General features: G+C 43.3%; 1 protein-coding gene across 1 annotated transcript; it reads left to right on the forward strand.

Moving 5' to 3' along the window:
• Positions 1-963: 963 nt before the first annotated feature.
• SNRPC (small nuclear ribonucleoprotein polypeptide C) lies at positions 964-17365 on the forward strand. The gene is made up of 6 exons (XM_004043859.4): positions 964-1094; positions 1456-1498; positions 6108-6216; positions 11413-11502; positions 13839-13943; positions 17017-17365. The coding sequence occupies exons 1-6, from the start codon at positions 1087-1089 to the stop codon at positions 17139-17141; spliced, it is 480 nt and encodes a 159-aa protein (XP_004043907.1). The 5' UTR covers positions 964-1086; the 3' UTR covers positions 17142-17365.
• The last annotated feature ends 261 nt before the right edge of the window (positions 17366-17626 follow it).

Here is a 17626-nt window from a genome sequence, read left to right on the forward strand (position 1 = left end):
CTCTATCCTCTGTAAAGTTGGACTCCCCTCTTCCCTGCTTCACTTTGCTCCACCTAACCCACTACTATAAATATTTACCATTTTTTTGAAACAGGGTACCACTCTGTCACCCAGCCTGGAGTGCAGTGGCGCGATCACGACTCACTATAGCCACGACCTCCTGGGTTCAAGCGATCCTCCCATCTCAGTCTCCTGAGTAGCTAGCTGAGACCACAGGCGGGCGCTATCACGTCCAATTTTTTTTTTTTTTTGATACGGAGTCTCGCTCTGTCGCCCAGGTTGGAGTGCAATGGTGCGATCTCGGCTCACCGCAACCTCCGCCTCCCGGGTTCAAGCCATTCTCCTGCCTCAGCCTCCCGAGTAGCTGGGATTACAGGGGCCCGCCACCACGCCCAGCTAACTTTTGTATTTTTAGTAGAGACCGGGTTTCACCAGGTTAGCCGGGCGTATCTCGAACTCCTGACCTCAGGCGATCCACCCGCCTCGGCCTCCCAAAGGGCTGGGATTACAGGCGTGACCCACCGCGCCGGGCCAAAGTCTGGCTAGTTTTTAAATTTTTTGTAGAGACAAGAGTTTCGCTATGTTGCCCAGGGCTGGTCTCCAACTCCTGGGCTCACGTGATCCTCCCGTCTCAGTGTCGGGAGTACCTGACATTCCAGGCGCGAGCCACGGCGCCGGCTCCTGTTGGTTTTAATATGTCTTGTTCCACTAGAATCTCAACCCCACGAGGACAAGAATTTTTATCTGTTTTGTTCACTGCTGTTTTTTCAGCATTTTTAGCAGCTCCAGGCGCGTAGCAGAGAATCATTAAATATTTATAGAAAGATTACGCTCTTCCGGAAGCATCGACAAACAAGATTAAATGAGCTTGGATTGAACCTCGTAGCGGCCCGTAGTACTCCTCCTTCCCGCCATCCTATAGATGAAAGGAAGAAAAGGAAAAGCCCCGCCCCTCGCTCGGCTGCTGGAGGCGAGGGCTTCGGAAGTCTTCACGCTAGTCTCGTGGGGTTCCGCGGTGTCGTCGCTGGCTGTGCGCGTCATTTCCGGGCGTCACGTAACGGAGTGGCCAACGGCCTGCAGAGCAACATGCCCAAGTGAGTGGGGCCCCGAAATCTGAGGGTGATCGTAGTCACTAGTTGTGGCCCCCATGCAGGAGCGGAGAGCGGGTTCTGGTTTCTGAAACCTCGAGGGATGGGAGAGTATCTGGGACGGGTGGACGGAGGCAGGGAGATGGAGAGCGCTAGACACCCCATTTTAGAGTGCAGATGGATCCCGCTTAAGGCAACAAAAAAAGCTTGGTTTATGTGTCGACGCTTTGACGCTTTTGAGTCGTGAGGCCGTCTGGCTTTTTGTTTGTTTGTTTGTTTTGTTTTTATCTTCCATGAACAGCGCTTCCGTGGATGGGCATCTAAGTGGTTGTCATCTTCTATTTCTCTTCCTTTCACCTCTTTTCAGGTTTTATTGTGACTACTGCGATACATACCTCACCCATGACTCTGTAAGTGGCATATCTATTCATAGTTTCAAAAAGCCTTATGTGTAATAATTAAATGAGTTTTGTGTTTTTTTAAAGATGCAAGTTGTGCTTTCCCACCTGCTGAGGTTTAAGGTCTACTCCTTGGAGAAAATAACTGGAGGTTATTTTGGTCTCCACCCTTCCAGTAACTTTGATTAAAAACTGCTTAACAAGTCAGGCATGGTGGTGTGCCTGCGGTCCCAGATACGCAAGAGGATAAGGTGAGAGAATCGCTTGAGGTGCAGGCTGCAGTGAGGCATGATCAGGCACTGCACTCCAGCCTGGACAACAAAACAAAAAAAGCTGCTTATCAAATAATAACAACAGTTAAAGTAGAATGTTTTGTTAGTACTTTTTTTTTTTTGAAACGGAGTTTCGCTCTTGTTGCCCAGGCTGGAGTGCAGTGGCGCAATCTCGGCTCACTGCAACCTGCACCTCCCGGGTTTAAGCGAGTCTCCTGCCTCAGCCTCCCGAGTAGCTGGGATTACAGGCATGGGCCACCACGCCTGGCCAATTTTGAATTTTTAGGAGAGATGGGGTTTCTCCATGTTGGTCAGGCTGGTCTCGAACTCCCGACCTCAGGCGATCTGTCCGCCTCGGCCTCCCAAAGGGCTGGGATTACAGGTGTGAGCCACCATGCCCAGCCAACCCCGTCTCTTAAAAAAAAATTTAGTGGTCTATCTTAAGAGCACTTGAGTGGATCTTTTACCATGCATGATTTTGTAATGTGCATTGGTTATTTGGAAAATGTTGATTGACTTGAGTTAGTGCCAGGGTTCAAATGTAGACACATTTGATTATGTAATGAAAACCCTTGGAAGGCCGAGGCGGGCGGATCACGAGGTCAGGAGATCGAGACCACGGTGAAACCCCGTCTCTACTAAAAATACAAAAAATTAGCTGGGCGCGGTGGCGGGCAACTCTATAGTCCCAGCTACTCGGGAGGCTGAGGCAGGAGAATGGCGTGAACCTCGGAGGCGGAGCTTGCAGTGAGCCGAGATCCCGCCACTGCACTCCAGCCTGGGCGACAGAGCGAGACTCCATCTCAAAAAAAAAAGAAAAGAAAAGAAAACCCACATTAATTAATGTCACAATCTAATCAGAACCACCTTTAAGTATTGGGAAGCTGTCAAGCTTATGGTGGCAAATAATATTTTCCAAAATTCTGATTTTTACTTAATAGCTCAAATTCTATCATTGGCAATACTTTCCATTGCTCTCCTTGAAGTGACAGGCTCACTCCATTCATTTTTGAGAAGTCTGAATATACGGTTTATGTCTCAGTCACTCTCAAATAAAAATGGTGTTCCATCAAAGAGGCAGCTGGGCTGGATATGGTGGCTCATGCCTGTAATCCCAGCACTTCGGGAGGCCGAGGAAGGAGGATTGCTTGAGCCCAGGACTTCAAGAGAGGCAGCTAGTAGAGCTCACAATTTGAACAATTACATGCCTGCTTTTCCTTGAAAGAGCATCATATCTTGGCATGCAACACAAGTGGCTTTGTCTATACTTCCCATTTTGTCACTCAGAATATTAAAAAGAATTGAACTTAAGGGTTTTTAATAAAAATTAATAATTTTGTTGCTTCATTAAGGACACTCAGTGAAACTGGCTTTTTTTTCCCCCATGAGTACATACGTTGAAGAATACAGTGATCACTAATACAGTAGGTTGCCATTGCCTTGATTCATTCTAAAGTACCAGGAGTTTGGCATCATCAGTGAAAATGTCAAACAGTGAAAAAGGAAAGTAATGGCTTAGTAGTATTATGAAAACACTTTGACCTGCAGACCTCATGAAAGAGTCTCAGAGACCCTTAGATGTCTGTCTGTGAACCATACCTTGAACACTGCAGCTCTATGCTTTGCTGTCTCTGTAGAAATCTGATTAAATCATAACTCTTTTTACAGCTGAGGCCTCACTGTGTTTCCCAGGCTGGTCTAAATTATAACTCTTGATCATCTTGAATAGTAGCTGGAAGAAACTGGCCAGTGATTTTTCTATTGTCACTTTATTTGAAATTCTTTCTAACATATGTTCAGATGTAGTACAGCAGTAATAGAGATGTGGAACATTTAAGTTGGGTGGTTCCTCTTGAAGACATTGTTATAGTTCTGTATATTATCTTTTTTTTTTTTTTTTGAGATGGAGTCTTGCTTTATTTCCAGGGCTGGAGTGCAATGGCGCGATCTTGTTTCACTGCAACCTCTGCGTCCCAGGCTCAAGCAATTCTCCTGTCTCAGCTTCTCCAGTAGCTGGGATTACAGGCCTGCACCACCACACCTGGCTAGTTTTTGTATTTTTAGTACAGACGGGGTTTCACCATGAAAAAACGGTCCCGCCTCGGCCTCCCAAAGTGCTGGGAGTGAGTCACTGTGCCCGGCCAAGTTCTGTGTATTATCATACATTGTCCTAGAGTAGAGTGCTCTGATAAATTGGTATTTTTAGTAGCTAGTCAGTTCTTGCTTATAGGTCCCTAGTCCTTTTTTTACCCCTCTCTAGGTAAAACCCCTCGACATAATTTTCTGAAATTGTTAATGAGGAGGCTGTGCCTTTCTGCCCTTTTTTGGCATTATAGTTTAATATACCTATTATTCACCTTCTCGCTAATGCCAGAATTCAGAGAACTGAAAAGTATTTCTTTATATTATAAATATCTTTTCACGAGAAATGTCATGAACCCTTGTTCCTTCTAAAATGATGTCTTGCAAAAATAGAAAATTTCTATGGTGATTGATTTTACAGATCCCTGCAGTGGACTTAGAAATGTGTAAAATCAGCTGGGTGTGGTGGCTTACACCTGTAATCCCAGCACTGGGAGGCCAAGGTGGGCAGATCACGAGATCAGGAGTTAAAACCAGCCTGGCCAACATAGTGAAACCCCATCTCTACTAAAAATACGAAAAAAAAAAATTAGCTGGGTGTAGTGGCACGCGCCTATAGTCCCAGGTACTTGGGAGGCTGAAGCAGGAGAATCACTTGAACCTGGGAGGGAGAGGTTGCAGTAAGCCGAGATCTTGCCACTGCACTCCAGCCTGGGTGACAGAGTGAGACTCCGTCTCAAAAAAACACACAAAAAAACAAAAAAAAAATGTGTAAAAACATTCAGTAGTGCTGTAATTTTTGGACTTTGGTTGATTTTTAGTCATTTTTTTTTTTTTTCTGAGATGGAGTCTCACTGTGTTGCCCAGGCTGGAGTGCAGTAGCATGATCTCAGTTCACTGCAACCTCCACCTCCCAGATTCAAGTGATTCTCCTGCCTCAGCCTCCCGAGTAGCTGGGATTACAGACGCGTGCCATCATGCCCAGCTAATTTTTGTATTTTTAGTAGAGACGGTTTCGCCTTGTTGGCCAGGGTGGTCTTGAACTCCTGACATCAGGTGATCCGCACGCTTTGGCCTCCCAAAGTGCTGGGATTATAGGTGTGAGCCACCGCGACTGGCTGCTAGTCATGATTTTGTTATTAGGCTTAAGGCATCATTGTATTAATGTAAGCAGTGGTTGGGAGGACAAGGAACAATTTTTTTTTTTTTTTGTGACGGAGTATCTCTGTGTCGCCCAGGTTGGAGTGCAATGGCATGATCTTGGCTCACTGCAAGCTCCGCCTCCTGGGTTCACGCCATTCTCCTGCCTCAGCTTCCTGAGTAGCTGGGACTACAGGTGCCCGCCACCATACTTTTTTGTATTTTTAGTAGAGACGAGGTTTCACCATGTTAGCCAGGATGGTCTCGATCTGACCTCGTGATCCACCCACCTCGGCCTCCCAAAGTGCTGGGATTACAGGCTTGAGCTACTGCGCCCAGCCAGGAACAATTTTTTTTATTTTGGAGATAGGATTTTGCTTTGTCACCCAGGCTGGAGTGTAGTGGAGTGATCTTGGCTCACTGTAGCCTTGATCTCCTGGGCTCAAACGTGCTTCCAAATGGGAAGCCTCCCAAGTAGCTGGAACCACCACCTTTGCTGCAGTTACTCAACTTTTCCTTGTAGAGAGAAGCTGTAGCCAATATATAAATAAATGTGCTGGGCTCTGTGGCTCACACCTGTAATCTCACAGCACTTTGGGAGGCCAAGGTGAGAGGATCACTTGAGCCTAGGGGTTTGAGACCAGCGTGGGCAACATTGTGAGACGTCATCTCTACAAAAAATTAAAAAGTTGGCTGGTCATAGTGGCTTGTGTCTCTAGTCCCAGCAACTCAGGAGGCTGAGGTGGGATGATTGCTTGAGCCTGGATGGTTGAGGCTGCAGTGAGCCGAGATCGTGCTATTGTATTCCAGCCTGGGCAACAGAGCAGGACCCTGTTAGAAAAAAAAAAAAAAAGATAGAGATAAATGTGGCTGTGTTCCAATACTTTTTTTTTAAAACACAAAAGCCAGTGGCTGGCCAATGGGGCATAGTTTGCTGACCTCTGGTCTAGATAATATAGTAAAAAAATTACCACAGTGTGTTGCTGGATAATGTTTTTAAGTAATACTGTAGCAGCCAGCTAATGCTGCTGATACTAGACACGCTACTTATATAAAGGTAAAACTTTATTAAATTTTTAGTGTTGGACATTTGTTTCTATGTCTGATATGATCTTTTTATTTTATAGCCATCTGTGAGAAAGACACACTGCAGTGGAAGGAAACACAAAGAGAATGTGAAAGACTATTATCAGAAATGGATGGAAGAGCAGGCTCAGAGCCTGATTGACAAAACAAGTATGTTTCAATCTCTTGTTCTGCTGTGGTAAAATGGTCCTATTCTTTCTTATCCCTGTCTCTGGTGTTTTTCACAGAGGCAACTCATTCTGAATGATAAATAGGAGCATTTGGATGTGTCGAATGAAAGAAGCAGAAGGTCATTGGTTTCCCAAGGATATAAGAACACATTAATATTTATTATTGAGGATAGAGCAATCAGAGACAGCAATAAGGTTAGATGGGGAAGTGAGGCAGAGAAGAGTGGAGGTGCTTAATATTTATCTATTGGCACAGACGAGATTTTGTAGCAAATTTCTATAAAGCCCCTTTGTACTAATCCACAGGTTTTAGAAGTATGTTCCTATTCTAATATGAACAGGTGAGGAGTGGGTTTGTGGTTTTCCCCAAATAGTTTGAGACTATATTTAGATTTCTTATTTGTAGCCCTGATAGAGTACTAGTCAAAAAGAAACTACCTGATGTAACAAAATAGTCTGGATATGTTTTGGACCCCTGTTGTACCTCCCATGCTCTTTTTGTTAGGAACATTTTGTTCTGGCTTATTGGGTCCAGGACACTAACAGAAGGAGATATTGCATTTTTACTTTAGATCATCCTGGTATATTTGAATCACGGCCTTTCTTAATCGTTCATTGTACTCCAAGCTGGCAAGCAAATATGGGCTTTGTGATGTGCCTTTTTAAAAAAGCAGTAGGCCAGGTGCAGTGGCTGATGCCTGTAATCCCAGTACTTTGGGAGGCCGAGGCGGGCTGATCACTTGAGGCCAGGAGTTGGAGACCATCCTGGCCAACATGGTGAAACCCCATCTCCACTAAAAATATAAAAATTAGCGGGGCGTGGTGGTGCCTGCTTCTAATCCCAGCTACTCAGGAGGCTAAGGCAGGAGAATCGCTTGAACCCAGAAGGTGGAGGTTGCAGTGAGCTGAGATTGCACTACTGCACTCCAGCCTGGGTGAGAGAGCGAGACTGTCTCAAAAAAAAAAATTAAAAATTTATATTTTTTATTTATTTTTATTTATTTATTTATTTGAGACAGTCTCACTCTGTCGCCAGGCTGGAGTGCAGTGGTGTGATCTTGCCTCACTGCAACCTCCACCTCCCAGGTTCAAGCGATTCTCCTGCCTCAGCCTCCCGAGTAGCTGGGATTACAGGCGCATGCCACCGTGCCTAGCCAATTTTTGTATTTTTAGTAGAGACGGGGTTTCACTATCTTGGCCAGGCTGGTCTTGAACTCCTGACCTCGTGATCCACCCGCCTTGGCCTCCCAAAGTGCTGGGATTACAGGCGTGAGCTACCATGCCCAGCCAAAAATTTTTTTAAAAATTAAAAAATAATAAAAAGGCAAAACTGGCTGGGCACTGTGGCTTACTTACGCCTGTAATCTCAGCACTTTGGGAGGAGGAGGTGGGCAGATCCTCTGAGGTCAGGAGTTCGAGACCAGCTTGGCCAACATGGCAAAACCCCATCTCTACTAAAAATACAAAAAATTGGCCGGGCGTGGTGGCTCACGCCTGTAATCCTAGCACTTTGGGAGGCTGAGGCGGGTGGATCACCTGAAGTCAGGAGTTCGAAACCAGCCTCAACATGGAGAAACCCCGTCTCTACTAAAAATACAAAATTACCTGGGCGTGGTGGTGCATGCCTGTAATCCCAGCTACTCGGGAGGCTGAGGCAGGAGAATTGCTTGAACCTGGGAGGCAGAGGTTGCGTTGAGCCGAGATCGCGCCATTGCATTCCAGCCTGGGCAACAAGAGGGAAACTCCGTCTCAAAAACAAAAAAATAAACAACAAAAAACAAAAAATTCAGACGGGCATGGCGGTGCGTGCCTGTAGCCCCAGCTACTTGGGAGACTGAGGCAGGAGAATCGCTCAAACCCAGGAAGCGGAGGTTGCGGTGAGCTAGGATTGCGCCACTGCACTCCAACCTGGGTGACAGAGTGAGACTCCATCTCAAAAAAAAAATAATAATAAATAATAAAAAGGCAAAACTATTGTGGAAATTTTCAAATAAAATAGAGAAGCGGGGGCCTGGCATGGTGGCTCATGCCTGTAATCCCAGCACTTTGGGAGGCCGAGGTGGGTGGATCACCTGAGATCAGCAGTTTGAGACCAGCCTGACCAACATCGAGAAACCATGTCTCTAGTAAAAATACAAAATTACCTGGGTGTGGTGGCACATGCCTGTAATCCCAGCTACTTGGGAGGCTGAGGCAGGAGAATCGCTTGAACCCGGGAGGTGGAGGTTGCAGTGAATAGAGATCTCGCCACTGCATTCCAGCCTGGGCAACAGAGCGAGACTCTGTCTGAGAAAAAAAAACTGGACAAGCTTAATGAACCTCCCATTCTGAATTTCCTCACCCTTCATTTCTCATTGCTCAGCTGTAGCACTCTTGTTCCATTTATTCTAAGTTTCTCAGCCTTGATACTGTTGGCATTTAAGGCTGGATAATCTTTTGCTGTGAGGGTCTTTCTGTGCATTTCAGGATGTTTGACAGCATCCCTGGCATATGCCAACTAGATGCCGGTACCAACCTCCAGTTGTGACTACTAAAAATATCTCCAGGCATTGTGCAGTGCCCCTGGGAAGCAAAATTGTTTCTGGCCGAGACAGCCACTGAATATTGTCATCTACTCCCTTTCTCCTTCCTGGATTATTATGGAGCAAACCTCAGATATTGTCCCAGTTTTTTTAATTTATCTAATTTATTTATTTATTTATTTATTTATTTATTTTATTTATTTATTGAGATTGAGTTTTGCTCCGCTGCCCAGGTTGGAGTGCAGTGGCACGATCTCAGCTCACTGCAGCCTCTGCCTCCTGGGTTCAAGCGAGTCTCCTGCCTCAGCCTCCTGAGTAGCTGGGACTACAGGTGCACGCCACCACACCTGGCTAATTTTTTTGTATTTTTGGTAGAAATGAGGTTTCATCATGTTGGCCAGGCTGGTCTTGAACTCGTGACCTCAAGTATTCGCCTGCTTCGGCCTCCCAAAGTGCTGGGATTACAGGCGTGAGCCACCATGCCCAGTCACAATTTTTTTTTTAGAACTGAGTCTCACTCTGTTGCCCAGACTGGAGTGCTGTGGTGCAATTAAAGCTTACTGCAGCCTCAAATTTCTGGGCTCAGGTGATCCTCCGGTCTTGGCCTCCTGAGTAGGTAGGGCTACAGGTGCACACCACTATGCCAGGTTAATTTTGTAAAATTTTTTATGGAGATGGTGTCTCACTTTGTTGCCCAGGCTGGTCTTGAACTCCTGGCCTCAAGCAGTCCTCCTGCCTCGGCCTCCAGAAGTGTTGGGATTATAGGCATGAGCCACCACACCTGCCCCATTGTCCCATTTCATATGAAAAAATAAACCATCATGTAATCTTGTCCCCTTATTTGAAAAGATGTTAGAAATTTCTTGGCATTAAAAGATTTACAGTATATTCTGTAGTTACTTTCCATATGCAGCAAAATAATTTAGGATGAATAAACTTTTTTTTATTTAAATTTTAATTTTTTTAGAGATAGAGTCTTACTCTGTCACCCAGGCTGGAGTGCAGTGGCCTGATCATAGCTCACTGTAGCCTTGAACTCCTGGGCTCAAGCATTCCTCCTGCCTCAGCCTCCCAAGTAGCTGGGACTACAGGTGCACACCACCATGCTCAGCTAATCTTTATTTTTTGTAGAGACGGGATGTCACTATGTTGCCCAAGCTAGTCTTTAACTCTGGAGCTCAAGAGATCCTCCTGCCTCAGCCTCCCAAAGTGCTAGGATTACAGGCAGGAGCCACTGCACTCGGCTTGAATACACGTTTTTGTTTTTGTTTTCAGGCTAGTCAGAATAAACATTTTTAGTGGAGGACTTTTTGAGAATGGGGGGAGCCCCTCAGGGACACACCCATGAAATCCATGATTATATTGACATAGAGCCTGCTACTAAGTCAATGACTTTGCTTCCCCCACTTCCGTCTTTACAAGCTGTCCTCTTACAAAGGATGTGAGAGAGGCCTTTTTGATTGAAAAAGTCCATATTGGGGTGTAATCCCTGAGATCGCACAGGCTTTATTCAGAGGCATATGGATAATAAGCTATTCATAAATCTCCACTTAGGTCACTTTTTTTGGATCTGATCCCATGAATTATCAAAAATTGATGAGTAATTTGACTTCCTTTGCATTGGTGGGAGTGGAGTGGGATGGGCTATAGACAGCTTATGTCAGGAATAGACTTTATGAGTGTGTATTTTAATATTTATTTGTGATTCTTTTCTAACACTAAATATAGATGATCTTCAGTTTCTCTTGTTTTCTCTTGTGCTTCATCTGAAAAAAAAATTTAAATTGATTGCATTAGTCTTTCTTAAAAATCATAATCTCTTTTGGGGCAGGCTTATAGTTTGAAATCTTTGTATGTTTTAAATATCCTAGTTTAGTGCATCGATTTCCAAACTGGTAAACCAACATGGTGTATTATTTTGACCTAGGACAGCATACATAGGAAGGATAGAAATTTTATAAAGCCTAGCTTTTTGGGCACGTATTACACTTTTTCAAACAAAACTATGAATGGCTTGAATTGGTTATAAACTACATCTATAGATTAAAGATGACTGTTCCTCTTTGGTAAAAGACATTGATAGGGCCAGGCATGGCGGCTCACGCCTATAATCCTAGCACTCTGGTAAGCTGAGGTGAGTGGATTGCGTGGACTCAGGAGTTTGAGACCAGCCCGGGCAATATGGTGAAACCCGGTCTCTATAAAAAATACAAAAGTTAGCCAGGCGTGGTGCCATGCACCTGTAGCTACTCGGGAGGATGAAGTGAGAGGATCACCTGAGCCTGGGAGGTCGAGGCTGCTGTGAGCTGCGGTTGTGTCCCTGCACTCCAACATGGGTGACAGTGAGACTCTGTCTCAAAAAGAAGACATTGATAGGCAGGAAATTTCTGCTCCAGTCTCCCATATTTAATTTAGCCATAGAAATGCTAAGTAGAAAACATAAATCAGTAAACCAATTACTGCACTTTTAGCTGGTGAATACCTAAAAATGATTTTAAAACTGTAGAACCATGATGTAATAATTTTAGATGACAACTAGCAAGAGTAAAGTAATTGGAACCGTTGAAGACTTAAAAGAAAGTGGTTATTTTAGTTATTGGATTGTTGAATTCTTATTCATCTTTTTTTATTTTTTCTCACCCTCATCTCCAAAGCGGCTGCATTTCAACAAGGAAAGATACCTCCTACTCCATTCTCTGCTCCTCCTCCTGCAGGGGCGATGATACCACCTCCCCCCAGCCTTCGTAAGTTTAAACTTTTAATCTTAAGGGGTGTGACGGGGCAGGCTATCCTTTGATTAAGTTAGATTATCTCACCGTTGGCTTTCAAATGCTGTTGCATTTGTATGTAGATAGTAATATAAATGTATAAATATATAAATGTTGAATATAGATGCAGGTAGTGATAGAAAACAACTTTAGTGGTATAATTTCTAAAATAACTTTAGAGTTAACTTTTGATTGCATTGTCACTAAGACACTGTATTTGTGGCATCCCAAGTGTGGATCTAAGACAGATTTAAATGGAAAGAAAGCTCAGAATGAACCTGTGATTAGATGAGCTGATACATGAATAGGAGTTGCTAGGCACATTAAATTATTTACTGCTATGAGCCCAGCACTGGAGGATTAAAATAGCTGATAAACTCCTTAGTCTTTTGCCCTATTTTCTAACCCACCTAACACCAAAATCTATACCTTAGAAAGATAAGAATTAGGCTGGGTGTGGTGGTTCACACCTGTAATCCCAGCACTTTGGGAGGCTGAGGTGGGTGGATCACCTGAGGTCAGGAGTTCAAGACCAGCCTGGCTAACATCGTGAAACCCCATCCCTACTAAAAATACAAAAGTTAGCCAGGCATGGTGGTGCACGTCTATAGTCCCAGCTACTCAGGAGGCTGAGGCAGGAGAGTTGCTTGAACCCGGGTGGTGGGGGTTGCAGTGAGCTGAGATCACCTCACTGTGTACTCCAGCCTGGGCAATACAGCAAGACTTTGTCTCAGAAAAAAAAAAAAAAAAGAAAAGAAAAGAAGGAAAGGTAAGAATTAGATCATTGAAAGTGGAGTGGATCATGGGCCCAGCTTTCTGGGAAAGTTTGTTGTTTCTGTGTGACAGACAAGAGGAGATTGAGTGCTGTACTGGGTCGTACTGTACTGTAGCTCTCCTGGGAGGGGTCAGACTGAAATCACATTCAGGACCTAGACTCAATCTTGCACATAATCACGGATATAAACCCAGGGAAGTAGACTGTTTGTAATAGTTGCACACTAATGTAGGTGGACCACTAATGCCCTGGCAAACCTTTTCTGGGCACCTGCCATCCTAGGACCTGGTCAGGCCTCAGACCATAGCAACTCCAAGGTTACTTCTCTCTCCTTCTCTACCTTGACTGGCTGGCACTCAACTCCATTATTTTTGATAGCGGAATAGTCTATGGTATGAATTTACCATAATTTACCTCACTATTTTCTTTCTTTCTTTTTTTTGTTTTTTGAGACAGAGTCTCACTCTGTTGCCCAGGCTGGAGTGCAGTGGCACGATCTCAGCTCACTGCAACCTCCACCTCCTGGGTTCCCTGGATTCAAGTGATTCTCCTGCCTCAGCCTCCCGAGTAGCTGGGATTACAGATGCGTGCCACCACGCCCAGCTAATTTTGTATTTTTAGTAGATATGGGGTTTTGCCATGTTGGCCAGGCTGGTTCCAAACTCCTGACCTCCTGTGATCTGCCCACCTCGGCCTCCCAAAGTGCTGGGATTACAGGCTTGAGCCACCACCCCCAGCCTACCTCACTATTTTCTTATTAAGTTGTTCCAGATTTTAGATATTGTAAATGATACTGTCAGGAATATCCCTGCATATAAGTCTTTGCATTTTCAAAGAATCTTTTAAAACCATGTTTTCATTTTTTACAAAGGGATCTTAAATTAGATACTTGTGGCTTAAGTTCATCAGCTTTTTGTCAGGAGCTCTATAGAAGGGACAACCTCTCCACCCCCTTGTTTTGTTTTTTTAAATTAAAATCTCAATTTTTTCTTAACCTAGGGAATCTGACTTTATTTTATTCTTCTGTCTAGGCAGGTTTGTTCTTGCTTTTTATTCATAGATTAATGTGTTATGGCCTGTGATTTTTGTGGATCTGCTATTATAAAAAGAGACCATAAGAGGGCTGTTGTTTCAGAATTTGAAGGAGTTCATGAGATCCTTTTAGTTTGATTAAGAAGAGAAAATGTTGCCGGGCGCAGTGGCTCACGCCTGTAATCCTAGCACTTTGGGAGGTCGACGTGGGCAGATCACCTGAGGTTGGGAGTTCAGGACCAGCCTGACCAACATGGAGAAACCCTGTCTCTACTAAAAATACAAAATTAGCTGGGCGTGGTGGCACATGCCTGTAATCTCAGCTACTTGGGAGGCTGAGGCAGGAGAATTGCTTGAACCTGGGAGGCAGAGGTTGCGGTGAGCCGAGATTGTGCCATTGCACTCCGGCCTGGGCAACAAGAACGAAACTCCGTCTCAAAAAAAAAGAAGAGAAAATGTTAATATGTGAGCACACCTTAACCACAGGCTCCATTCTTCATTTCAGCGGGTCCTCCTCGCCCTGGTATGATGCCAGCACCCCATATGGGGGGCCCTCCCATGATGCCAATGATGGGCCCTCCTCCTCCTGGGATGATGCCAGTGGGACCTGGTAAGTTTGAATGTCTGTCTTTCTAGTTTGCTCCATTGTGTTTCTAGTTTGCTCCATTTAGTTTAGTTACTATGCATAGCTGACACTTAATGGAAGGAAGTCAGTATGTGTAGCCAAAGCTTGAAAATGGGGAGTTGTGCTCCACTTCTGAGGGTGGAATATTTACATAAATTATCTAATTAGCTGTCTAAATGTACTATTGTAACAAATTAAATTTGGTCAATTATTAATGATAAAGAAAAAGAAATACTTGGTTTATCATTATAATTGGATGGTGTCCAGTGACCTTGTGCTACTAAAAGCTGGATAGGTTGCCTCTGTTTTTCTTTTCCTGTCTTCTGTTTCCTTGCCTCATCCTGGCTTTTGGCCATTTATACTGAAGAGAAGGGTAGATGAGCTTGTTCCATTTTGTGGGACGGGGGAAGGTTATAGATACATTTTCTCAGTTTTGATTTGGAGCAGAGCCACTTCTTGTTGCTTGTTTAATCTTGCAGTTTAACTTGGCCACATCATTATATTAAAAAGGCTTTCAGCCTGGTAGTTGTTTTTTTATTTAGGGAGGCGTAAAAAACTTACACTTCAAACATTTTATTTTAATGTAAATTTAAACATACATTAATTTGCAAATCTTTCTGATACATGAGCAGGACCTTTGCTTTGAGAGTGTGTCTAGGCCAGGCGCGGTGGCTCATGCCTGTAATCCCAGCACTTTGGGAGGCCAAGGCAGGCAGATCACGAGGTCAGGAGATCAAGACCATCCTGGCTAACACAATGAAACCCCATCTCTACTTAAAAATACAAAAAATTAGCCAGGTGTGGTGGCACGCGCCTGTTGTCTCAGCTACTCAGGAGGCTGAGGCAGGAGAATCGCTTGAACCCAGGAGGCAGAGGTTGCAGTGAGCTGACATTGTGCCACTGCACTCCAGCCTGGGTGACAGAGTGAGACTGTGTCTCAAAAAAAAAAAAAAAAAAAAAAAGTGTGTCTAATGATTGGAACACTGTATATTTATTGCATAAACCAGCAAGCCATAACTATAGCACATCCTCCACCAAGTTTAGTTTCATTTCTTTGAAGTGGTCTGAGACCTTGTGATATAATCTAGTTCCAATCTTTTATGATTATTTTGCCTACCAAATTGTTGAGCATTTTTTGGTGATAGTTTATCTGAGTCTTCCTAAGTATTAAGTTAGTTTTCGTAGAAGCTATTCTCTTTTCACACTCATTTAATTGGTTTGCAGAAAAATTATATATATATAATTGGAGTAATAACTACAACTGACATAATCAGGTTTGGGAGCAGATGTGACCAACACCTCCAACTCTTCTGGAAAAACAAGCCGCAAAGTTACTAGAGTAGCTTCCTAGGCAGAAGTATCAGTATATGTGCTGCAGGTATCACTTAGAGGATGGGGAGAGTGTAGATAAAGAGAATTCCTGCCTTACTGACTTGTGAGCCCAAAACACAATCAAATGACTTCAATGGCTTTAGCATCCTTAAGCCAGGCTCACAAATTTAAATTCTTAGAGGTTTTAGGGATGTGGTGAACTGGGGAATGCATGATTCATCTAAAGAAGTCTTCTAGAACTCAGCTTCAGCCTATGGTTGACATTTGAGAATACAAGCTTGGTGTTGCGTTTTCTCCTGAGTTTGCTTTTTGTTTTCTGTTTTTTCAAACCAGGATAAAATGATAAGATTGTGGGATTTGTGTTAAAATAGTTGAGTAGTTAGAGGGTGGACGGGGATAGGAATGGGTGGGGAGTATAGATAAAGTTGTCCATGAGTGGATAATTGTTGAAGCTGGATGATGGATACATGGATGTTCATTATACTCTTCTTTACTATTCTTGTGTATGTTTGAACATTTCCATAATAAAAAGTTTAAAAGAAAAAAGGAATCTAGACTTTTGTATGAAATCCCAATGTTGTCAACTGATTCAAAGTAAATTCACTATGGAGACCAAAGAAAACGAGTTTCCAGTTTTTAATCTTTGGTCTATGTCCATCCATTTCCTCTAAGAAATTCTTCAATATAGGTTAAGCATGGGCTTTTATGTCATATTTAGAAGTTAGTAGTATTCTCTGTTCCTGTTTAAATTGGTCTTAACTTCTGTACCTGTTGGATTTTGTGTCTTTGCATATTCTTGTGTTTCACCATTTGTGATAAGGCTATATTAAAGTTTGAATATGGTTTTCTCTTGAACCCTTTGCTGCAAACCTTTAATCAAAATTATTTAGTTAAAAATAAATTGGTAAGATTTGATATTTAAAAAGAATATAGATAACGTGAAATTATGTGGCGTAATAGTAAAATTAATATCCATGAACCCACCACCCAGCTGAGAAGTAGAACATTATCGATTCCATTGAAACTACCTGTGTTCCTCCCCTACCCCTCTGCCTGCCCTCCCCTCCCTGGCTCATTTATTTGGCTGGTTTATTGATGGGACACTTAAAAAAATTCATTAATAGTTTCTGAAATGCATTAGAAAAATCAGATTTTTGTGTGCGCTAATTGTTATAAATCACGTTATTGCCTATTATTTTTCTTGACTTGAGCTAAGTATGGTTACTAACAGGTTCTCAGCATGGGCCTCCTGCTCACCTTTCCTACAACTCCGAACAAACGCTTAGTGGTAAGATTGTCCTCTGTGCCTGTGTACATTCATGAAATAGCTCCTGGTTATATGGTGGATAACACTGATTAAAAGAGCTGACTGAAAAACATGTGACTTAGTTGTGAATTTCCCTGAGTGAGAAAAAAAGGTCAGTTTAGGGAACTAGTGTCCCTGGCGATTTCTGGAAAGCAGTCTATTAATAGTTTCCCCCTTACTATCATTAGATCATGATTCCCATATGGTTCTTGTGTTGACCTTTTTGTTTTTTGTCTGAGAATGTCTAAGTAATTTACAGATGTGATAAATTTGTTGCATTTCTTCTGTCACGTATGTCTTTTTTCCAGCATTTTGCAAGGGGGGCTACGTTTTTTGTTTTTAATTGAAGTCCCATCAAACTCTCCCTAAATCGTATTTTCTGACTCCCTTTTTCTCCCTCTTCTTTGTTTTGTCCTGCAGCTCCTGGAATGAGGCCGCCCATGGGAGGCCATATGCCAATGATGCCTGGGCCCCCAATGATGAGACCTCCTGCCCGTCCCATGATGGTGCCCACTCGGCCCGGAATGACTCGACCAGACAGATAAGGATAGAGGGGAGGCCTTATTGTATCAGTTTTATATTACCTGTTCTGCTTCACCAGGAGATCATGCTGCTGTGATACTGAGTTTTCTAAACAGCATAAGGAAGACTTGCTCCCCTGTCCTATGAAAGAGAATAGTTTTGGAGGGGAGAAGTGGGACAAAAAAGATGCAGTTTTCCTTTGTATTGGGAAATGTGAAAATAAAATTGTCAACTCTTTCAGTTAAAAGTGTGTTCCCTTTTTCCTCCTCTCTGTATTCTCTGTGTATTATAAAAGAAATGAAACATTCCAGGTCTGTTTCTCTAGCTCATTATCTCTTCAGCATATCCTCTGCGTGAGATTATTTTTCCTTAGCTATATGGTAAATCTCTTTGGGCATCCTCCCTTTATTAGTAAAGTCATCTTGTACAGCACTAAATCTAGCACTTGCAGAGCTTTTGTTGGTTAAAATAATAAACAGCTTGGTTAATTTTTCACATGAATAACACT

The sequence above is a fragment of the Gorilla gorilla genome, chromosome 5 (genome assembly GCF_029281585.2).
Source record: "Gorilla gorilla gorilla isolate KB3781 chromosome 5, NHGRI_mGorGor1-v2.1_pri, whole genome shotgun sequence".
NCBI lineage: Eukaryota > Metazoa > Chordata > Mammalia > Primates > Hominidae > Gorilla > Gorilla gorilla.